Source organism: Amyelois transitella, chromosome 6, assembly GCF_032362555.1.
Source record: "Amyelois transitella isolate CPQ chromosome 6, ilAmyTran1.1, whole genome shotgun sequence".
NCBI classification, from domain to species: Eukaryota; Metazoa; Arthropoda; class Insecta; order Lepidoptera; family Pyralidae; genus Amyelois; species Amyelois transitella.
This window is the reverse complement of record NC_083509.1, coordinates 7,564,562-7,589,952: the sequence shown is the minus strand read 5'-3', so window position 1 is coordinate 7,589,952 and position 25,391 is coordinate 7,564,562. Positions and strand designations below refer to the sequence as shown.

Genomic DNA, 25,391 nt, shown 5'->3' with positions numbered 1-25,391 from the left:
AGAAAACCAAAACAGGTTCGTAGAAAAAGAGTGGAAATAGACGATTTCACAAAAGGAGTGGTAAGAAGAAAAGTCACTCAGTTTTACACAATTTTCAAAAAAATACCTACTCTGAAAACTTTGAACGCTGTACTTAGAGAAGAGAATATATTACACTGCGGCAGGGAATATTTAAGGCTATTATTACATGATCTAGGTTTTAAATTTAAGAAATGCGGATCTAAAAGGAAACTCCTTATCGAACAGCCAAATATCACATCGTGGAGGTGGAAATACCTAAATACTATTAAAAAATATCGTAGAGAAGGAAGACATATTTTATACCTTGACGAAACTTATGTAAACGCGTCTCATAACGTTTCAAAATGTTGGCAATCAAAGGATGAACTTGGCGTTCTATCTCATATTGGTAAAGGGGACCGTTTGATCATCGTACATTGTGGAGGTCAAATTGGATTTGTAGACGGAGCCCTTGTGATATTCAAATCCAAATGTAAAACAGGTGATTATCACGATTCTATGAATTTCGCAAATTTCAGTAAATGGATAAATGAAAAGCTCATGCCTAATATACCGCAAAATTCTGTCATAGTAATGGACAACGCAGCTTATCATTCGGTTCGAGAAGAGAAAAACGCCAACTATGGCTTCTACCAAGCCAACTATGCAAGAATGGCTACGACGACATAACGTGCCTTTTGATGAAAAACTTAGAAAGGATGACTTATATAAATTAATTAAAAGTAATTTCACAGAAGATATTTACAAAATTGACGAGGTATTGAAAAGAAACGGACACGAAGTATTGCGTTTGCCTCCATATCACCCAGACCTGAACCCAATTGAGTTGGTCTGGGGTGATATCAAAGGACAATTAGCACAAAAAAGTATCGACTCTAATTTGGACCAGAAAAAAGAAATATTAGAGAGATTATTTGCTGAATATCCCAAAGAGAAATGGGAGAATTGTGTTAAACACGTGATTAAAATCGAAGACGAATATTGCAAACATGATGGAGTCCTAGATGAAGTTGTTGATTTTATTATTAATGTGCAAGACGATTCTGATGATTCTGATGATGGCTGTTGTGAAAGTGAAGAATCAAGTTCCAGTGATAGTGATATTATGGACATAAGTGATTGATTTATAATTTTGATAAATTTTGCATAAATAAATATTACATACATAACTTTATTACCTTTTTTTTACCTACATATCATACCTATATATCATAAAATCACATTTTTATCGAATTGTTTTGTATGAAAAATAAAAATTTGAAAATAACAATAATCGAAAAATGCTTATGCTATTTAATTCATGTACGTGGTCTCGTTGATACCATGGAGTTATGGGATAACAAAAGGAACACGTTGTATAGTTTACAGTTGTTTCATTCAAATTTTGTATAGCCATTATTATTTTTTTAATAAAAATCTTCACCTGTTTGCCGCTAACCACTATGACGTCACATATCTCAAGAAATGTCCAGTAACATTTCGCCCCTTGTATTACACGCTACGCTCGACCGCCGCCCGCACCTCTTTCGTTCCCCTTCGTCGTCATACCCCCGCGCCCCTGTACTCCGCGGGCGAGGACTCATTTAGGCGGTTCTACTATAACTGCCACATCAATTCACAGTATGTGACACACAGATAATGTAGTCAGATATGATTAAATATAAGGATTAATTTTTGTACCTATACTTACATATTTTTCCTTACTTTACTTAGTTATAAATGCGAAAGTATGTCTGTCTGTCCAAGTATGTCCAAGACTCCCACTTGGCCGGTTTTGTTATTTATTGTGTGTCATCTCTTATAAAGAAGCTTTAAATACAGCAATGCAGATTTTCAAGACCTGAATAAAATAAATTGGACAATCCCGGCGGAAATCACAAAAAATGACACACTTGTAAAATAGATTAAGGTCGCATAGGCAAATAGGCTGCCATTGTGTCGTAACATTTACTTCCTTGCTTTGATAGATCGACTCATGAATCTGCAGAACCTTTTGTATATAGCTAGCCTTAAAAGGATTATGAAGTACCTTAACTGATATTTATACATTTAGAATAGGTTGAGTCTTGTCTTCTTTAAAGAACCCAAAATGTGTGTCATTAAATATTATAGCTCAAAAGGCATTAATGACAAAATGAAGTCAATTAATATGTAGTATAATGTTTTGAACAATTTCTATTCAGAAAGAAAAAAAATATCCTACTGCAACCAACGTTAAAAATATCGTCGGGTGGAAATAGTTTGATTTGTTTACTTTACGTTCAAATGTATCCCTCGCTATTTAAGTCTCTGAAGAATCGAATCAGCATTTATAAATTGATTGTTGATAAATATGTTGACCACGTGTAATACACGCACTTTAGTCTCTTAATATTTTAGAATATAATGTCGGTAAAGTTGAAATTTAAGAAGATAAACAATAAAAATATTTGCTTCCATCTCATTTTGGGGGTTACGAGTCCCACCTCAGTCAAAAGATTTCCGTGACTCGTCGTAACGACCACAGTATATAACCTAGTCAAGTTTTCAACATTTAACATTAGCCCTTCACTAGACTTTATCTTATTGGTACGGCAGCTCCGACAACTTTGCATTACTACACTCTACTCTGACATAGGAAAATAAAATGTTTCCGCTGTTATATAAAAATAGTAAAATAGTTATAGTTTGTCAAACATCTTTAATACATGTTACAAACCATTAAATCTGTTTTTTAGGTTAAATAATACATTAATGTTAGCAGCTGTAAGAAATTGCGCGCATCTATTATTATACGCTAAGAGGCTAATAAAGACTTGAATTATGAACATTTTCTATTCAACACAAGCCACTGTTTAGCTTGGTACTACTCGCCAGTGGGAAACGGCATGTTTACACTATAAATTATGAAATAAACAAACATCGGGATATATTTTATTGCGCTGTAAAATAGGAAGACGGGACTGTAAGTGCGGTTTACCGATACTGTAGGTAATATTTTGGTTTACCTCATAGAATTTTATAAAAATGCAATTAAATTTACGCAATAGCCTTTTATTGCGGGTGCGTGAGTATAATAAAGTCGAGTCGGTTAGTTCAGGCATAATAAAAATTTTCAGACCTAATAACCGTATAAGCGTAACCATACCTAATAAGCGTCATTACTACAATATAATACTCGTAATGCAAACAAACGCTATAACATCATCGCCGCTCATAATGCTTAGCTAAAGCGTAAGCATATATGTATATATCTTAGAAATAGAAATAATATTGGTAAGACAATTATTCTTACTGCAGTGTGACTCAGTGACTTGCTCATGGTACCTTGAAAACTCGAGGTCCAAAAATATAACAAAGGAAAACAAATTACATGCACCACAATGGTTACTCTTGACAATTTAATGCTAGTAGCTTGCTGGATGATTTTTGATACAATATTCAGTTATAAGAGAAACGACACGACGAAGAAAAAGGTAATAAAACAAGTTGTTAAAAAAACAATATATATTATTCAGTATTTGTAATACTAGAGAGAACAATGGAAGTGTAACATTTTTTAATTGATATTTCTAATAAAATCATCAATCAATTAGAAAACAAAATACAGTTCACGTAATGGAAAATAACAAACGGGTGTTAGAGCTATAAAACGTAATTACTATAATGTCTTTTCTAACAATTTTCTACATCTTTTGAGTATTGCAAATACAAACATTCATCATATCATAATGAACAATGATTGGAAGGCAATGGTAATTTGATAGTGATTTCAATAGAATTTATACATAGATACTTATTTACATTATATTAAATCGTAAAATATAGTGCTTGGAAGCTTTAAGTCTATATTATAAATTATAGAAGAACAGTAGTGTATTAATTTTATAACTAAGTGATATCAGTTTTTTTTTCAAGAGCACCCGAAACCGCCGAGCTTTCATGAAGAGAGTTATAACTGTGGATGAAGCAAAAGAAGTATGCAGAGATTGTGTCAAGTGGAAAGATGTAGTTTCTGTCTACCCCTCCGGGAACAAGGCGTGATTTTATGTATGTATGTATGATATTTGTACGATTTTAGCCACAATTAAAAAGAACTGCTAATGGAAAAGGAAAGCTTAGGCCTTGATTATTTCAAATTAATACAGGCAAGAAATCATACCTTAGTATTTTATGTATTACAAAATTAGGGATTGATGCCAAAATACAGTACTAACAGAATAATATTCCAAAATCCGCCATCTAGACCGTAGTCTACGCTACGTTCGATAAACGCTGGCTTTTAAACTATCTGTTTAAATATGTTTATTACATGTTGTGTCTAGACAATGTGCCGCCGAAGATTTCACTCACTCTTAACGTCAAACAAAACAGAATGCACAAACAGCTCATCACATCTTTTTTGGAGTTGGCACGTGCAGCACATAACACAAACAGAGTGTCTACTCAGTTTACACTTACAATTACAATTTAGTTTTTCTTTATTTTTTAACTGAATTTTGTTACGTACCAAGAGGATGCGATTTATAACAACTGGTATGCGATATTTGCTAAATTAAAATAAACAAAAATCCAAATATCCAATGTCCAAATATAAAATTTGTCTTTAAAAAATGTAGTTTAAAAATAATGTTTGGAAATTATCATTTAATGTGCTTAAGACCAGCTGTATATATAAAATGGTATATTTTATCTTATTACCATTCTATAGCAATGTGGAATGAAGCAAGGCGTTCTTCGACCTTCACCTTCGAGGTTTTATGTGTAATCTGAAAATGTCACGCTATCTAGCTGCGTCCGTGATCAGCTCACATCAAAACAAAAAATAATTTGAAAGAAATTCACGAAATATTTCGCCTCATTACTACATAATACTTCATTAAACCCAATTATTTATTAAACCCAAACGGATTACTCGTCGGCGGAGCAGTCGTTTCTAAGATTCGAAGTCATATGTCGCTTTTACGAGAATTTATTGATTCACGAATGGTCAATTCTTGGATACGATGTAATCGTCGTTGATTTATAGGATTTTTTTCTTCTTAGTCACATTCATAGATGCAAGTCAGAGAACCAATCAGAAACAAGCAAGAAATCAATGAGGGGCTGGTTGAATGACAATTTTAGTTATCGGCGCCAATCTTATTCAATCGCAGCGGTTAATCCGTCGCGGCTGTTAAATTTATACCGATGATTCGTAAATAACAATTTGAACAATAGTCGGTTTCTTCTCCGGGCTGGGCGCCTTGATCTCTCGAAGGGCCGCTTCCAGGGCCGCCTCCCATTCCAACTGACGTTTCTCCGAGAGCCCATCACGACCGCTCAATCGTGGCATGGTAACCTGCAACCAAATATATCTATAAGTCTTATTAAATAAATAATATCGAAGGTTCCTGTAACAAAGTTCAAATATAATGTAATGGTAGTCTAGTCAACTCAACCAGAATCATGGTTTTAAAAGAAACAATAACGATTTTACAGACTTAAAAATTTAAAAAAAGGTACCTATAGATTTTCATGATAATGCAAATACCTTTTTTATCTTACGTATTTAACGTGTTACCTGTTACTGGATTTTTTTTTCATCTATTACAGATAAAGTTGCGTTGCTCTTTATAATAAATACACAGACACATGAATCAGAATACCTTCTAATACTTTAATGTAGAGTATTTACTGATGATCAATAATATAAGGCGTATATAACGGTGCAAATTAAATTTAATACTATTATCGCGACAATAAAACAAAGGTAATCTATGTAAAATTAATAAAGCACCTTACGAAGCCGCTAAAGCTTGTTGTATGATAAGCTTGATGCTTTAGCATTGCGTGTGCATTAGCATTTTAACAAGGAAATATTCAAAATAATTAATTTCATTACACAGCACTTTTATAAGATTTATTATTAAAGACGCTTTATAAACTACATTTGGCGGTCTTTAACCCATTAATTATAATAACTCTTAAACTTTACTAGCGTTAAGTCACTCAACTTTATGCTAGCCAATATTAATTTCTTGGGAAAACTTTGAAAAACAGCTGTTACTAGGTAGTTCGAATTCAGGGTAACGCCATCCATCTTCAACAAACAACAAGTAATTTGCTACCCGACCAATAGGTTCCTAATATTTTCCAATAAGTTTTAGTACACTCGCTACTAACTGATATAATATGATATATTCTTTTGGCATATTTCGTATTTTTATCCGATTTCACATGTTTTCAAAATCTTCAAATTGATATACTTAATATGCTGCTCTCTTCCTCAACTCGGAGTAAATTATATAATGTTATGATGATTTGGATAGAATTTATTCAAACTAATCGAAAAGTAACATTGTTATTTTATGCACATCTAAACCATTGTAGAATATAATCTCGATTTAATTTATTACGAGCATGAGTAGGTTACTCCGGAAGTATGTTTTCTTTTTTCAACTATTTTAAAGTTCAGCATTGATAGAAGATTTAATAGTAAGGTCATCGAATAACGAATAACTGACGCACTTGTTTAATCTGATATTTTACGAGCACTACATCGGAGACTTATAAAAATACACCACAGAACATTCGTCTTACGGATTGTAAAACTTTTTACTGCACCGTCAGAACGATATATCTTATTTACCGCAAGCACGAAGGCAAGTAGTTACTAAAATACGTAAGTTAAATTTTATGTGACAACTGAATAAATTATAGTTGGTTTACATAATTTATTTTGTGATTATTAAATTTACATAAATTTTCATACTCAATTCATAATAAGTATAGCGAGGCACTTTGATTTAATTTAGTGAGTTATCTTGCAAACTTTAAGCCATTAGGAAATAAAGTAGTAAGTATTACCGAGCCGTATACAGCATTTTATTGGGCACTAAAACTAAAAGGGTGGCTATTGCGACATTGAACATTAGGTGACCTCGATCCGACTTATGCAAGCATTACGCGTGGATACACTTACCAAACATTAACCTCGTGACGTCATTATTTTGGGGGATACAGGGCAATAAAGAGTTAGCAACTAATCGATAATCAGTTTTTCTGTGATTGCTAAGCTTTTAAATTATTATTATGACGTCATGAACAAAGAAATAATGACCTAATAACAAACAATAAAAATAACCTTTACCTATTTACTGATACTTCCCTAAGGATCAAATTGTGGAATAAGTTTTATATATATACTACTTTATTATGTCATATTTTCCATATTTCAAAATAATTATAAATCAATAACAATGCCATGTTTGTACACCATTCCACCACTGGAATAATAAAATTAATTCAACATTCAAAATGGATATAAACAGCGAAATTTCGTAACAGAAGTGGTGGTAGAATTTCAGTAATAGCAAACTCCAAACGATTAATCTCTGAGGTCAAGGGGTCAGTATATCACCGAACTGGCGCCATGGAAGCGAGTCGAAAACTATTTACTATGAAAGCTGCCATTAAAACTTTCATGAAAATTACTACTGTATCTCATAAGAAAGCTTCCTTTAAAAGATATATTAAAAGAAAAAATATTTTTTCAACAAAATTAGGTTTAAGGTAAACCTTGTAGAGGTATCTACTTCCTTTTTATGGTTAGCCTTATAATTGTACATTTTCAAGGTTAAGATGAGCTAATAGAGGTAGGTACTATTAAAAAGGTTCCGCTTTAATCTAATTCAAATGCTCACTCATATGAAGTCAAAAGTCTTCATAAGCGACTGACTGGAAGCGCATAAGGCACGATTATATATTTTTCTTACTCTGATGACTTCTACATAGAAATATGAATAATCCAATATTTTGCTTAAAGCTGAAAGCGCTATAATACGTATTTAAAGAGTGAAGTTATTCAATCTTACACTTTTCTTACTCACAGCCGCGGCAGTATTGGTAGTTTTTACTTCCGGAACTTTCCAAGGGCTCAGGCATCTGACGCCCTTGTTCACATCCTGTATAACAGGTACAGTCTGCATCATTTTACTTTCATTGTAAACAAAATCTGAATATTTGAAATCAAACGATTCGATGGCAGACGTTTTTTTTTTCAGACAACGTCTATGTATTTGACAAAACAAAAATTAATTTATGAATAACATTTGTAAAATTACTCTACATAAGTAGTTACTTACACAGATTGAGACAGCAGCATAGTTAGGTCAACTGTCTAGTAATAATAAGATTTTCGAACCTACTGTCTATTAAGTAATTCTTATAAAGCTATCCGCGTATACAATGAATGATCATAAACGCAATATCCTTTTAAAAAAGTTCACAATACCGAACAATATGTACCAATCGCCTATTGTAGTTCTAGTGTAGAAAATTATAATTCATAAAATGTTGCAAGTCAGAACGAATCACGAAGTTTACTCCAAATAGTAACCATTTGACTAAAGGTAAACAACCTTTCAATCATATTGACACGGTGGAAATGTTTGTTTACAATTTGCTTGGACGTCTGTCAATACATTGGACAGATCTCATTTTAAATTCTCGCACATTATGTATAGAAGAGTAGATGCATCTTCAGTTCACGCCCGACATCGATATTTATGTCTACAGTTATTTATAGATAGTTCATCAGAAGAACAGTAAACCAGTAAAACTTGCGAATGCGTAATACGACTGAAACGTAATAAATAAAAGTGAAATTACGTCATACTTTAAAGTAGTTTCGCAATCACAATCTTGAACGAGAACTTGAGACTATATTACTCCGCGATTCCCGAGTTCATGTAATGAAGCATTTTTTAACTCTATGTTTCTAATATTCATTGTATAACTAAAAATTAGATCTTTCATATTTTATAGGTATATATTAGTCAAGAATTTGAAATGATCGCCCAATTTATAAGAATATTCTACCGTACTGCTGGAAAACCATTGCTAAAATTTTCACAGTATTATCACATTAAATTGTCTTAAAGCAGCTGATCCCTGCATTACAGTAAACGACTGAGAAAGCAATAGGGAAAACACTATGATGAGAGAATACATTTTAAGAAGAAAAGTGATGGACATTTGCATAGATGCATTTTCAATTATCTACTACGTTGAAACGATCTTTGAAGATAGGCGTTCAATTAGGTTAGGCAACTTCAACCTAATAATGTTAAAACATCGTTACCGCTATAGTTATTTTTAGGCAGCTATATGGGGACATCTATGCCTATCGTCTAGACTGGCTTATCAGGATAGAATAACCAGGTAACCTTAAAAGACCAATCCTACCTCTTCAGGTTACTTAAGGTTGGTAGGTCATAAATATCAGTCCCTGAAAGACCGAACTAAATCAAGATTTTGTCTTGAACTCAACCAAAATGTGGTTTTTTAAAAGAAGTATTGGTGCAATGGGTTCCCGGCACTTATACAAAAAAAAATAGGGCCACTCCATCTATTTCCCATGGATGTCGCCCATGGATGTCGTAAAAGGCGACTAAGGGATAAGTTTATTAACTTGGGATTCCTCTTTTAGGAGATGGACTAGCAACTTGTTACTATTTCAATCTCAATTCTATCATCAAGCCAAATAGCTGAACGTGTCTTATCGGTCTTTCAAGATCGTTGGTTCTGTCTACACCGCAAGGGATATAGACGTGATTATATGTATGTATATGTTAAAAGTATTGTTCTGAAACCCAAAAATAACACATTATATAATATATGCATCCTTATCTCGAAACTGATAATAATAAAACTTCGCCTATTTACTAATAGAAACAGGTCACAGATGTTGTTTCTTGTTCCCCAAAAATCTTCACTTACCACGGTCAATACTTTTTGTAAAGCAGACACGTCTACTCCTCTACCAGCATCTCCCAATCTTCTTAGGGTATCTGCTAACGGGCCTGACAGAGCCCGGAGTTGCTGCCACGATCTTGCATACTGCCTTCGCACCAACTCTATGATGGTAGACGTTAGTGCCAACCCAATAAGAATGTAAAGTGTACATAGTAACATGTACTTTGGTCTTTCTGTAACAATGATTAAAGGTATCAATATTGAGACTGTTATTGGCTCAATGTCGTTTTTTAATTTTTATAGCGTTAATAATTTAAACAATATGAACAATAGTCGTGTTACCATTGATAATTTTTTAAGTAAGTTATTATCCTTTTCTAAATATTAAAAAAATTACCTCTCTATAGGTATGTGATATGAAAATGTCAATACTATGTAGGTATATAACAGACTGAAGATTTAAAAAATCATGATAATTTACCTTAACGACTTTTTTGACCAAGAAGGCTATAATCAGAACTAAACTTACTTGGAACAAGATCTCCAAATCCAATAGTGGTCATTGTGATGAAACAAAAGTAGAATCCGTCGTAGAAAGTCCAATCATCCTCCCACATCTTAAATAAACCGGCACCAGCAGACAAATATACGAACAGGAATGCCACGGCTCCGAGAGCGTAAACTGAGCGTTGTCCTGTGGGATTCGCCTCAGATACTCGACTGCAACACCCTGTAAGATAAAAAAAAAATATTTTTACAATACAAATATTTCCTCTTTCTATAATATTTGTATGAATTTATTTACTACACTTACTTGGCATAGGGGGTAATTGCTTCGCTATAATAGACACAACTGTTGCAAAAACTCTTCCTAAGTCTGCTATAACTGTGAGTGTCAATGGTATACCAATAAGAGCATAAGCAATACAGAATAATCTGCCCCAAAATGTCTCAGGTACTATATTACCATAGCCTGAAACAACAAAAATTTTACTTAGATATTTTCTAAGTAAGTGAAAAATTAAAAAGTGTAAGAATGTAAACACTGTCTATGCTTACATGCTATTTATTACACACCTATTGTGGTGAGAACTGTGGAAGAGAAGAATACTGCTTGCAATATACTCCACTTTTCCTCTGCTGGTGGAAAGTTTTTTTCTACTTCCAACGCTAAGCCACTAGATGACGCTTCTTCTAATACCTAAAACATTTAGTTTTAGATTATGTTATAACTAATATATTAATGATACTAAAGAAATATGTTAGATAAATTGAATCATGCGCTTTTACGAGTGACGAAAAATTATATTTCCAGATAAACTAAATTATCAAGCAATCATTTCAGTTAAGGTACCTCAGACACTTGTTTCAACATACTAATTTTGAATAACTGACCTTTTCATAAATGGCTAGTTGTTCGCTTAGTATTTTTTCTAAAATTATAATTTCCGTGACGTTGCGTTCAAACACAAATCTTATGAGATTCCAGCGTTCGGCCAAAAGTCGTTCCCTGTGGAACTCCTGCTTAGCCAGCTCCGCGGGATATTCCAGAGCCCGAAACACCTATGCAGAAAGTATAAATTTTACTTGTCAGTACGGTGAGCTCAGGAGATAGCTTTATCTCTTGAGCCATGTGGTGGTGTGAAATATGAGAATGTTCAATTAATAAAATATAGGTACCTCGTTCTCCATTAGGCGTAAAAGAATGACATCAGGTAATAAAACAACATTTTCTTCAATAATTAGATAAACTAAGTATATTTACATCGTATAAAATAAATCTCACTTAAAAATGCTCAAACTCCTTTTCATACAAACACTCCTTTCCCTGTTTTAGTTTCATTTCAGTGACAGGAGGGAAATTTGCTGCGTCCCCAATATCTTTTTGTATGGGGTTATAAGGAGCTTCTAACTTTTGATGAAGTATGGAACCCCAATCTGTTTCCTTGAACCAAACATGACTTTTTATATCATAAACACCTGCTTTAAGAGATCCTATACGTTTAGTGGCGTCAACTTCCAGAAAAGACTTAACTAAGTTCCTGCATTGTGGTGACATATTTTCAGATGTTTTAAACGTTCCTTGTAGTATTTTCTCATAAAGTTTTATTGGATCTGAGTTGTAGAAAGGGGGATAACCGGAGATCATCTCGAAAATTAAAACACCTACAGCCCACCAATCAACTGCCATAGTATATCCTTTGGACAATATTATTTCCGGAGCCAAATATTCTGGAGTGCCACATAAAGTCCATGTACGAGTTTTTATGACTTTGCAAAAGCCGAAATCACCCAATTTTATATAACCATTTCTGCATATAAAAATATTCTCTGGTTTAACATCACGATGTATAACAGAACAATGATGCAGATATTCTAGTGCTAATACTAATTGAGCTGCATAAAATTGTGACAAAGGTTCAGAAAGCAAGCCTAGTTTTCTAATAAGAGTAAATAGTTCACCACCAGATTCAAAGGGTAGTAAAAAATAAATGTACAAATTATCCTTGCAACAAAAATCCAGAGATATTACAAATGGAAAGTTAACACAATGCATTATCTTCTTCTCTAAGAAAAGTTGCTTAACACATTTTTTTGATATAACAAGAGTTTTCTCAAGAGACTTCATAGCGTGGTATTTTAAAGTCATCTTGTCCCGAACTAAGAACACTGTACCAAAAGCTCCATTTCCCAATGTTCTAATGATGTCAAAATCTGTCACAGACTTCATATGGTCATCCGAAGTATAATTATTATAATTCTGAGTAAACTCCTGTTTGAGTACATCCAAATACCTGTTGTGACTTGCTTGCAACTCATGAGTGTATATTTTATCATCAGATGTTATTTTATCGAATAGAGTTTTCATTAAATATACTGCACTTCATCTAAAACCTATATTATATTACAAAATATCTTATGAGAATTTGGTAGTGTTATACTGTACACGAAGTACTTTCATGCTTTTTATTAGTCCCAAAATTACTTTCTAGCTTAGGTAAGTTCTATAGAAAAATTATTACAATTTCATGTTGACGTTGATGTAAGATATTATGTTATAGACAAAAAATAATTTATTGAAAAGTTGATAAAAAAAAAACACATCGTGAGAACTCTTTTCTTATGAATGGTATTATTTTATTTGTATATGCGATGACAATCCGAATTCACTTTGTTACTAGTTGTAATAAAATTTATATGAATTTTCAGTGCAACAGTAATCCGATATTATACTTTTCGTGAGTGTAACTATAAATCACCATTTTGCCCCACCACAGTTTGTACGAATTATCATTTCATTCATTTTTTTTTTGTTATGATGAAGCAATAATATATAATTATAATAATTAAGACAAAAAACTCGTTTGTATTTCTCCTCTTCACGCTTTATCAACTTGACCAATTGTCATAAAATTTGACACACACAAACTACTTAATTTACCTTTTTTAAGGTAAGGACTGGGGATAATGGCAAGCCAAAACTAAACTAAAAAGTTTTCGTCGTATTTGCAATAAACGCGATGTGGCTTGTGCTAGTAAGACAAAAATGCAATGTTTACTTATTTTATAACATCAAATAAATATTCAAACACTCACACGATGCATATTTATATAAGAGTAAAAAAAACAAATCAGGTTATTGGGTATATCTACTCAATATCTTTTTCACGGATAAGTAAGTATTTTATTATAAAATACGCATGAAAATTAACCTCAACAGTTGGTTCTTATGTAACACTAGGTACGAACTGACTTTCTTTGATTCGGCTAAAATATCAAAAGTTTATGCTTCTGAATACAGGTTTCAATCACCAATTCAGTGTAAGCAGTCCATTTTTAGAAATCAGCAAATTCTTCTTCATAAACACATTGAGATATCTTTTTAAGCATTGGTTGTACTAGATCAGGAAAATTTGCTGTATCTCCCGGTGAATGAGTAGTTGGTACATATGGGGCTTGTACCCTTTTTTGCAATATTGAACTCCAAGAAATGTCATGAAACCAAGGATGGCTTTTTATATCGTAAACGCCACCTTTTAATGATCCTAAACGCTTGTTTTGGTCAACGTGTAATAGACCTTTTAACAATGCCTTGCAGTCGGGATCAATACCATCGGGACACTTGTATCTTCCTTCCATAATATGTTCATAAAGTTTATTTGGATCAGAAGCAAAGAAAGGCGGTTGACCTGATAACATTTCGAAAATCAAAACGCCTACTGCCCACCAGTCTACTGCAAAAGAATATCCTTTTGAGAGTATTATCTCTGGAGCTAAATATTCTGGCGTTCCACATAAAGTCCAAGTTTTCTTTTTGATTATCTTGCAAAATCCAAAATCACATAATTTCAAATAACCATTAACGTCAATCAAAATATTTTCTGGCTTGATATCTCGATGAATTATATCACAAAAGTGTAAATACTCCAATGCTAATACAATTTGGCTTGCAAAAAATTTTGCCAAATTATCGGAGAAACAGCCATATTTTTGTATATAATTAAACATTTCCCCTCCAGCAACAAAGGGAAGTATGAAAAACAAATATAAATTGTCCTTAAAAACGCCGTCCAAAGAGACAATAAATGGAAATTGTATACACTGAAGTATTTTCTTTTCTTGTATTAAGTGTTTCACGTGGTCTCTCTCTACTACAACTCGTTTGTCTACAACTTTCATAGCATGATAAGTAAACAAATTTTTATCCCTTACAAGAAACACTTCACCATATGCGCCATTTCCTATGGCTTTAATTCGATCGTAATCATCAACATTTTTCACATTATTTGGTGGATTTTGGTAAATTTTTAAAAATTCTCCTTTAAGCATTTCTAAATACCTCGTATGATCACTATGGCTTTGTAGCGTATAGGGTCCCGTAACTGATTTAGATTTGGACATATTCTATATCTAAAGCAAAAGATTCCATTGATAACTCTTTCCAAATAATATAAAACAAAATAAGAGTATTTAAAATTATCACATTATTTACGTAAGTATATAAATGTGCCTTAAGTTCATTAAAAATGATTGAATTTTAAGAACAAAAAACTAAGTTTATTATAAAAGAAAGATCATATTCTGACATAAAAATTTCAGAAAGCAAAGTAGAGACCAGAGACATTTTTATTGTTTTTTTAGCAATGGCATAGTTTAATAAATTCAACATTAGAAGCACAGATTTGAAGCCATATTGTTTGGTATACATAATTTATTAGACAACCTGTCTGAATTTTTACGGTCTATTTATCATTCCGATCTCAACTTGCCTTTAAGCTATGCCGACCTAAACTCGGGCACCGCATTATTCAAGAAAAATAAAAAAAAACCTCACAATAGGTACAGATTAAAATTTTAACATCTTTCAGTACATGAGTAGTAAGGGTGAGACATTTAAGTTTACAAAAAACTGTGTTTAGTAAGGCCCGCTCTTCAAATTACTTATATTATATTAGTTGATGCACGCAACTCCGTTTGCGTGTTTTTGGAAATAAAAAGGTTAAGGTTTTTTAATTTACTTAAATTTTGGTACATATTACAGAGTAGCCCCTTTGGCTTCTTCACATGATCCAGATCTTCTATTTTATTTTCACCAAAAGATAATGCACATCAGGATAATACTTTTGTCAAGAAGTCTTATCCATTATTCCGATGATTTAGCTGGTCTATAATGGTTCTGCACCAGGTGTTCCAGATCTTCGATTTTATACGCTTACAGAAAATGCTTATCAGGTTGAACAACTTTTGTTAAGACGTCTTTTCTATAATTCGGTTGATTTAGCTGGTATATAATGATTTTGAATCAGGTGTTCCAGATCTTCGATTATTATACGCCAACAGAAAATGCTTATCAGGTTGAACAACTTAAGACGTCTTTTCTATAATTCGGTTGATTTAGCTGGTATATAATGATTTTGAATCAGGTGTTTCAGATCTTCGATTTTTATACGCCAACAGAAAATACTTATCAGGTTGAACAACTTTTGTTAAGACATCTTTTCGATATTTCCTATGGTTTAGCTGAGTTGTTTTGGTTCGATATCAGCTGTACCAGATTCCAAAATAAATTATACCCTATATGTTGGCCAGGCATAAGAGAGACACAACAAAAAAACTTTCATTCAAATCCGTTCAGAAGATCCGGAGATTAGCAACAAACAAAACAAGTTTTTTTTCAAATTCATGCTTTGTTACTATTTTTATATCGTCATAAATTATTTCTTTGAAAATATACTCAATGTACAGAGATTTTTTTTTAACTTTTTTATTATATATATTGATTATACAAGATATTCTGCGTAATCCTAGCATAAAATATTACTCATTGGTTTTTATTGCTTATACATTTATTATTAATGTAAAAAGATATAATAGTTTTTCTAATGATATGTTTTGATAATGCTTCTGGTGCTTTTCTTTCTTTAGCACTTATTGAAAATGCATAGAGCGAAAGAAAATGATATAAAATCTCCTTCGAAAATCCTCTAGAAAATCTCAGATAAAATGTAGATAAAATACTCAAACAATAGTGTCAGATCTTCCTTCAATGGAAATCTGAGGTGCATATTTTTCTCATACTTAAAGTTTTTTTTCCGCTCTTTCATTGTTAACTACAACTGAAATTTAATGTTGAGCGAGTTGTTGGTATTAAACTTACAAATCCGACATGAGTGACGACATGAAAAGATGCAATTATTTGCCACCTCAACCCCAAGGGGGCGGCTATTCGCAACAGAAACAGGATCAGTATAATCAATATCTTCGTAAACTGCAACAAGATTTTAAACAAATATGGGGTGAGAAAACTGAAGAATCAGTAGCAAAATTAACTGATTTTGAAAAACAAAAAGTTTTAGGAACTGGAGCGTTTGGTATAGTTTACTTAGCAAAACATATTGCTAGCGGAAAATATTACGCTATGAAAATGTTGGAAAAAGAAAAAATAGTAAAATTAAAACAAATTGAACATAGCTTCTACGAAAAGAAAATTTTAATTGGTCTCAATTTTCCGTTCGTAGTTTATATGAAGTATTTCTTTAAAGACAATGTATATTTATATTATATCTTACCTTTTATCCCTGGAGGAGAGATGTTTTCTCATTTACGTAAAATGGGCAAATTTGAAGAATCAGCTGCCAAATTTTACGGCGCTCAAGTGGTTCTAGCCCTAGAATATCTCCACGCATGCGAGCTAGTCTATCGAGATCTTAAGCCGGAAAATATTTTGATAGATAGAACAGGATACATAAAAATAACAGATTTTGGGTTTTGCAAACTTATTCATGGTAGGACTTGGACGCTTTGTGGTACACCTGAATATTTGGCGCCAGAGATTATATTAAGCAAAGGATATGGAATGTCTGTAGATTGGTGGTCTCTTGGAATACTGCTCTTTGAGATGAGCGCCGGCCATCCTCCTTTTTATGCTTCCGATCCTATGAGAATTTATGAAAAAATCGTATCAGGGAAGTATCGTTGCCCAGCTCACTTCACTGCCGAGTTAAAAGATTTGATTGGTCATGTACTCCAGGTCGATACTACAAGAAGATACGGTAATTTAAAAGATGGAATCTTAGATTTTAAAAATCATAAATGGTTTCGAGAAATAGATTGGGACAATCTTTTAAATGGCAGAGTGCAACCACCTTTTCTTCCGAAAGTTCGGTCACCTGGAGATACAACTAATTTTGACGTTTTTGATGAAGAAAAAATTAAAGACAGTCCACTTTGCTTGTTTGAAGATGAATTTGCGGATTTTTAATTTGACTTTACAGTATTTATTTTCAATAATATTACAGACATAAGGGTATATGATTTAATTTAAGTACATATAAAAAGTATTATTTTCATTTACTGTCCTGTGACTGTTTTATGTTACAATTTGTTGTTGCTATTTCTTTAAGCAATAAACGTGGTAAAGTTACTCATAAAAAATATTGTATATATTTATTTACGTTATCTCAAAAGATTGACATGGACGCCAAAGATTTCAAATAATTTACTTATCATTCAATCAATATTGTTTGTACACGCTAATCTCCGGAACTACAAGAAGGATTACAATGAAACTTTTTTGTTTATACTTAGCTTGAGAAACATTATAGTGTACAATTACGATCATGTTACTAATCCCATTGAGTTGTCCAATAGTGAACAAGTGAAACGAATCTGGGGAAGTGGCATGTTAGACTCCTTATGTGTACGAAGTTGCTGACATAGGCTGGGACAGCACAGCCCTGGGGCAAGACCTGGCCCAGGTGGAACGAGGAGGGGTCCTCATCACGGTGTATAGTAGCAGAAAAGGTTCATGCTGAACCTATATTTAACTAACCAATGAATTCAACAAGAGTTCATTATGCATTACTTACCAGTCCTCCGCCAGCAGTGTATAACATGAGCGCCACAAAGAGTCCCATATGGGACAGCGCAGCCCTGGGGCAGTACCTATCCCACGTGGACCGAGGAGGGGTCCCCATGAGGGTCTCGGTCTCCCAGGTCACAGGGTTCACGTTCTTACACATCGCGTCACGTATTTTTCGCCACTATTTTAAATAACACCATATTTTGTTCGTCTTTTTGCACTTTACTCCAAATTAGTCATGTCATGGTAGCGTCTGGGATTTCAAAATGAAAATTCATGAAATTTGGTGCCACTAGATAAAGGAAGATATAAAATCTAAAAACAATACCCATACGTGTTTTTTTTTTTTTTGTAAACATTATACATAGTAAAAGCCAAAACATTGGGGCGTGGCTTTGCAGATCTTAGTCAACAATTATTCAATTGTTATTTTTTCAAGTATTTTGATACAAAATAACTCTTTCGCTTTTAAGACATACTAACTTACAATTAACGAAATGTTTGTTCAAATTAAAATGAAATTATATACAAATTAAATATTTTGCTTTAATTTTGGATCTATTTGTGTTTTGAATTCATGTCGATGAACTTTGTTTTTACTTTCCGTATTTTTGTATATCATCATCGTCATTAATTTTAAGAACGAAGATACTTTTTTAAGTAAAAAGAGAATAAACTGACAAGGAATTTGGAAGAATGCCGAGGTTAATAATTAATTGAAGACATGTTGCTTGTTTACTGTGGCGCAGTGCAGGTGTCGCGAATAACCGCACGAAAGACGCGCGACTTGATTCAGAGTTTGTGGTATTTGCTTTCTCAACTTATACCACTAATTAAAAGAAGTTATGCTGCGTTTAAATTAGGTACAGTCGATTTTTGTCCATCAAATCGAATTTTTATAATTTTTTTTCAAACTATGATTTTACTTTTATTTTATATTACTTAAATTGTTATTTATATTAAACTGTTATTACAATCAAACACACCTTAAGGTTAGAATAAATGGTTAAAACGTGCATATTAAGAAGTTATGATGCGTTAAATTATTTATAGTCGATTTTCATGGAACAACCGTATTTTCATTTACATATTTTCCAAAACTGACTTTACATTTTATTAATTAAGAATTATAGAATAAATGATTAAAACGTGCATATTTTCTCCACAGTTAGGTAGATTCGAGAGATCAGGTACCTAGGCTAGGTATGGGACAAGACTAAGTAGTGTGTTTGATTCTAATTATACACATTAACATAGATAAAAAAAATCAGTTCTATAGATTTATTTATTTTATTTATTTATTTACTTTCTTACATCTACCATTACAGACTATAGATATTAGAATAATGAAAAATAAATGAAGATAGAATATATATATATCAGAACCATTCAAACTTATCTTAGAAAAATGATAGCATTCCTATGTACCTAATAATAAGATCGTCATTATTTTTGCAATGCACTAAACCTACGCAAGCATAAACTAATTACGTTGAACAATAATAGCTTAGCATGATAAATGAGGGAGCACTAACGCAACCAACAAACATCCCACAAACAATCTCGTTAATCATCTCACATTTCGTTGCAGACTTCCCAGATGTGATTTTATGTTATTTATAATTAGGGTTTTTTCATTGACATGACATTAAGTACATACTTAGGATTATATACAAATAAATGAGCAAATTAGACACATCTTCATCACGGCGAGTTTAGCTAACTATTATCCTTATGCAATTTAAAGGTTTAATTTGCATAATACACTAACTAGCAATTCTCAGTTTTGGATTTCTAATCAACAATCTTTTGTTCATATAAAACACTTTTATTGTGAAAGAAGCTCATTCAAAGAAGAATTAAAAAAAGGGTGGCATAAAATTCTCATTCCGACGAGGAAGTCACACAAACCAGCGTCTTACAAACATTTGTACAGTTTTCGAAAAATATTTTTTTACAGATATTTTTTCTGATTTTGAAGCTAATTTGCTAGTTCGACTGACGGTAAGGAATTAAATTGCAATAAATGGATAACCTAAATCAATCAAGATAAAATAAGTTTTATTAAGTAAGTACGACCTTTTGTATAGTCCATTATTTTAGGTAATGAAATAAAAGTGAATAATCTTCATACTTCCTTCTGTTGAAAAATACATTATACAATTAATTAATAGCCATGAGAATAAAAAGCAAAATGAATAACAGATGTCATAATGAATATTAACCATAATTTTTCTATTAACCATTCTTAATTTTTGAAATGTATTTAAAAACAAAGAGACGTATTTAGATTATTTGACTTTATATCAGTACCTAAAGAAATGGATTTACTACACTATGGACCGTGGTTACAAGCGGATCAAAGCCCCATAGAAAACGCCATGAAAATATCAGAATTGGATTATTATAATGAATTACAATTACTTTCATTATTTACAAATAGCTGATCTATCTATCTGATCTGTAGTGTCTATCTACAGATCACAATATATACTATGACAGATCACTATCTTTTATTACGTAGTCGCGTGCTTAGCCTAATAAACTCTCCCAGTCACGTCCATGGCCACACCATGCCAAACTTCCCTTATCTTATATCCTTATTTGATAGCCCTTTTTACATCACACAATAAATTATGATTAGTATACCTCTAGCTTGCTTTCATTAATAATTTGTGGTTTGACAAAATATTCTGTAAAAAGTACTCGGGTACTAATAAAATTATCTTCTGAAATATGTTTCAGCCATAGAATCCAAATATTTTGTTTATACATACATACATTTAGTTATACTCTTTAGACTTACATAAGGATAAACGAATGAATGAAAACCACTATTACACTTAAATTCAGAAGGCGAGTATTACGAAACAATATCTTTAGAACAAATACATACCTTATCTTAGAGTCAAAATATTCCCTTTCAGAAAATTTTGAGTATCATTAGTAAATCTGTCGAACATATTTCAGTCCAACACTCAATATATCTGAATTGTTTGTCAAAACATTGTAAGAAGGATTGATTTATTCAGTATTAGCCATAAATTATTCAAAGACGTTAAAAGCTTTCGAGACATGACCAAATACCGGACTGAGTTTCTGACGGTTAGGTACCGTATAAAATTGCCGTCAATAATATTCATAAATAATTAAAATTCAGTGATACAGAATTATTTATTAGTGCTAATGGCTAACAATGTTATTAACATTGCCACAAATTGACAAAAGTTAATCAAATATTTAATACCTAAATAATAAATTGATAACCTTCTGTCAGAGTATTTTTAATGAATCAGAAGGTACAAATCTCATACTCAAATATACCAAACATTTCAAATGAAATAATAGTGAAAGGCGAATGCTAAATTGAAAATGCTTTTAGAAGTTGGTGCTGTAGCTAACTGAAAATGTCACTAAATTACTTCAGATGGAAGCAATCGTTGGGATCGCATCTGGGGCCTCGCTGCGAGCTAACTAATGCCTGCCAAGGGTTTAAGATACGATACGAACACATACGATTAACCCATATTCGAGAGCTGCTATATCAGGAGCTATTCCGATTAATTATGTATATGGCAAGGATATTACTGCAATAATTTATTTCATGCTTTGCATTCTCAGGAGGATTATGATGATTTTTTGGCATAAGCAAAAGTTGGTATACAAAGTACCTACGTAATAATGTTATGTATCTCTTTTAACGCAGCTTTATTTAGCTTTATCAAAATGTTGATTTGTTTTTCGACTGCAATAACTAAAAACATGTAGTGAAGTAGTAAGATACGATATGTAATAAATATTTATTAATTTAGAACCACAGTAAATTATTCCAGTTCGGAACACTGTAAGCAGCCTTGGATCATACGATCTTTAAATAAAAATATATGTTGAACAGAAAAATAAACTGAGCATCGGTTTTATTGCGCGTAGCACTTTACGTTAAAAATGTTTAGAGTATGGCAGGTTGTGTATTGCAGATACACACACATACATACAAATGAATAATTATATTTATATCTATTATACATATGTCTGTTCTGGGTTTTGTATTCTATGACTCAACAAGATTTATGCAAAAACGTAATTTCAAAAATTTCAAGTTTAAGTAACTATGTCTAATTTTGTATCGTTGTAAATTTTTTAATCAGCTTAGACGTTTTGGTTGTTCATTAAATGTAGTTGATCTACCTATTTTCTAGTTATTCAAAAAATCAAAAAGGTATACAATAAAAACACATCACATACCTAATAATAAAACAGATTAACTTAATTGATACCTTGGTTTATTGACAAATACGACCAAAAAGGAACATAGAAGGGAAAAAGGTTTTGTCTATAAATTAACATGTCAATGTCCCAAGTTCACTGAGCTAATCTGCATGCTTTTTACAAAGCGGATTATACCATAGTTTAAATATCATTTAATGCTAATACTATCATTAAAGATACCAAAAATTTTTGAGACTTCCTCACAAACTAAAATATTTACAAACATTTATAGCTTATTTTACGTTATGATCATCACTATTGTTAACTATAGGTACTATTCACATGAATAAAGAAATAAAATAATTAATGATTAATCTTTCGGTCGTGACAGGATTCATTTTAACACAACTGACCCTAACCCAAACCTAGCTAGTAGACCGAAATTTAACTTAAAAAAATATTTTCTTTAAACATGTGGAAGCAATAAAACATAGTCCGCTTTTCTAATGGATTTCAATGGACAGGAAGCTTGCAGAGCAATCGATCTTAGGCTGGCGTCAGCAAACTGTAGTTATAATTTTGTTTTCGACGGCAAAATAGATATTTTTTTCTTTTGTTTCAGAGCTGCTGTCTACTCAGATTTTTTGCTAAACAAACATGAAATTTCTGGACGACATTTTTGTTTTGTGGTATCTTATACATGATTTACCTCAGGATTTTCGTGAGCATTATCGAATTGTATATAGGTGTTGTATGTGTATATGATGAGACAATATAGACTAGACGTGTAAATAACTTGAACATGATTTGTTTTATTAGCCTGAAAGATGTTCTTCAAACCTGCAATGCCGCAAGGTTATATAATTTCTAACAAACAACTAAATAGTTAGTCAAAATTGAAACGCGACTTATTAATAAAATCGATTTTTTATAAATTATATAAATACATTTCCAATGGAAATTTTTGGTAAATATTATCTCATGAATTTGGTAGAATGCCGAATAATTTAATGCCTAACGAATAATAAAAATTTTATAACTGGATAACTTACTTCAACCAAATGTAACACCATTAATTTCGTCATGGCGTTGCTTTGATATTAACATCCTTTTATCAAATAAAAACTCAACCTAAAATTAAACACTGTTTTAAAATAATCTCAAAAAGCATTTACAACTGTCACAGAAATCGCAATTATATAAAACTTTAAACTTTTCGGATTTCAATGACATTTATGTTTTTTTATTACCATGACATGACTAATAAATAACTTTACAAGTTTCGAACTTTTTCACGTACTAGTGATGCGAAAACGGCGCGAACTTTCGGACATGCTTCCCCCGTCCGCACTCGCGAATGACTGAACATCTAAGCGTTTTCAGCATGCTTTCACAACTCGGGAGCTTTCGCTAAGCACTTTGCAGGACAGCTTTTAGCTTTATGACAACTCGTTGAAAGCTTAAATAGGCATTGGGGATGCTCCCGTAGACGAGTGGAATGAAAAGTTTAAAAGGGTCGTGACTCGGTGCGATTATTATAAGGCCCGCAATATTAAGTGCAAGTAATTTAGAAGTGGTCAAAGAAATGCCTACGTACTTAATAAGTTTCCAATAAATTTGTGATTAAAATGTATTTTTGTATACATTCAGTAAAATATAAAGACAGATCATTACATAAGGCATCCCGATAATTTACCTATGAATTAAGATTTCACAACCGTTTATATGAAAAATATAATAAATTATTTCTTTTCGTTACGTTTTCATGGATTAGTATAGTTTGCTAAATATAACAATAAAAATAACTTAATTGATACGATAACAGAGATCTACATGAATACGATATGTCGCACGGCACAATGTGACTGGTGGTAAAGTGGTTTTTTTTCAGTGAATTTTATAGGGGTGAAGTTATTTTAATTAGGTATGTTCTTTTTTCCTCGTCAGAGTTATAAGAAATACAAGGGAAGTAGCACTAGCGGCGGATAACACAAAGAGTTTTGACACGCTCTATTACGTGCACGCAAATGACTGCTGACATGCCGCGATTACAATTTAGTTAAGTTTTGGAACCTTTGATTTCAGACAGAGTAGAATAATGTAACGACTCAAATCCGTCTATCCGGTGGGCATCGTAACAGGCTTAATTAGGAAAATATGATTAGCTTACTAAATAACAAAAACGAACCTATCCTAGGTTTGGTCTTGCCTCACTGAAGTGCTACAATTAGTAGTGGAGTGGAAAAAACTAAAACCATGTCAAATTACCATGAAAGTTTTGGACCAAAATTCAAAGATACTTTAAAACAAAACCGCTGAGAATGCCACCAGAATACACGCATGATAGTGAGACACGTAAAGAAATCCAGGGTAGAAATAATGAACTAAGAACTTGACTGTTTCTCTTTCCGTGCAAAAAGCAAAAGACAATCAAAGGAAAGGCTAAAATTTGTTTTTCTTCTTGTACCTATAGTGGGCTAGCAACCTGTGACTATTTGAATCTTAATTCCATTAGGCCATTACGCTAAACATGGCAATTCAGCTAAAACCATATAGTTAAAATTTTATCTAGATTGTTGTCCGTGTCTACCTCATAGGGGCAAAGACCTGTAAGAGAAGTATATAGGTATGTAAGAAATAAACTACCCTTAATTCGGCGAGCTTGGTTCAATAGAGTTATGTATGCGGATGTACCGAAAGAAGTATGCACGGATCGTGGTAAGTGAAAAGATGTAAGTAGTCTCTGCTTACCTTCTCCGGGAAAGAGGCGTGATTTTAAGAATGTGTGTGTGTTTAGGAACTTAGGAATTTTGACACGCTGTATAACGTGCACGCAAACGCCTGATGGCATGCAGCGATTACGTTTAAGTTCCAAGTTTATACTAATAAAATGTAAGGCGTTAATAAATTATTATTTTTTTTTATATTGTTTTTTCACAATTTTAATGAGCGAAGGTCAATGACACAATAACTACTGAACGATTTGTCTAAATAACTAAACAAGGTCGCAATAATTTTTTAATGACAAATTAAAGGTTTTTCGTTAGGTTGTCACTAACTTGGACAATAAAATTGTGTAGTT

At 32.4% G+C, this 25,391-nt stretch overlaps 2 protein-coding genes across 4 annotated transcripts; one reads left to right on the top strand and one right to left on the bottom strand.

Moving 5' to 3' along the window:
* Window positions 1-3,549: 3,549 nt before the first annotated feature.
* On the bottom strand, window positions 3,550-23,659 carry LOC106131117 (potassium channel subfamily K member 15). 3 transcript variants are annotated; one of them, XM_013330107.2, is made up of 8 exons: window positions 23,560-23,659; window positions 18,108-18,353; window positions 11,134-11,301; window positions 10,816-10,939; window positions 10,553-10,711; window positions 10,268-10,468; window positions 9,763-9,971; window positions 3,550-5,341 (listed from the first exon to the last, which is right to left on the bottom strand). In XM_013330107.2, the coding sequence occupies exons 2-8, from the start codon at window positions 18,258-18,260 to the stop codon at window positions 5,183-5,185; spliced, it is 1,173 nt and encodes a 390-aa protein (XP_013185561.2). In that variant the 5' UTR covers window positions 18,261-18,353; window positions 23,560-23,659; the 3' UTR covers window positions 3,550-5,182. The 3 variants fall into 3 exon arrangements, with proteins under 3 accessions (XP_013185561.2, XP_060800829.1, XP_060800828.1); XM_060944846.1 differs by having other exon boundaries at window positions 18,108-18,281; window positions 23,610-23,646; XM_060944845.1 differs by lacking the exon at window positions 23,560-23,659 and adding an exon at window positions 20,997-21,057.
* On the top strand, window positions 16,283-17,500 carry LOC106131119 (cAMP-dependent protein kinase catalytic subunit alpha-like). Its single transcript, XM_013330110.2, has one exon. It carries the CDS (start codon window positions 16,406-16,408, stop codon window positions 17,498-17,500), a length of 1,095 nt encoding a protein of 364 aa, XP_013185564.2. The 5' UTR covers window positions 16,283-16,405.
* Window positions 23,660-25,391: the final 1,732 nt, after the last annotated feature.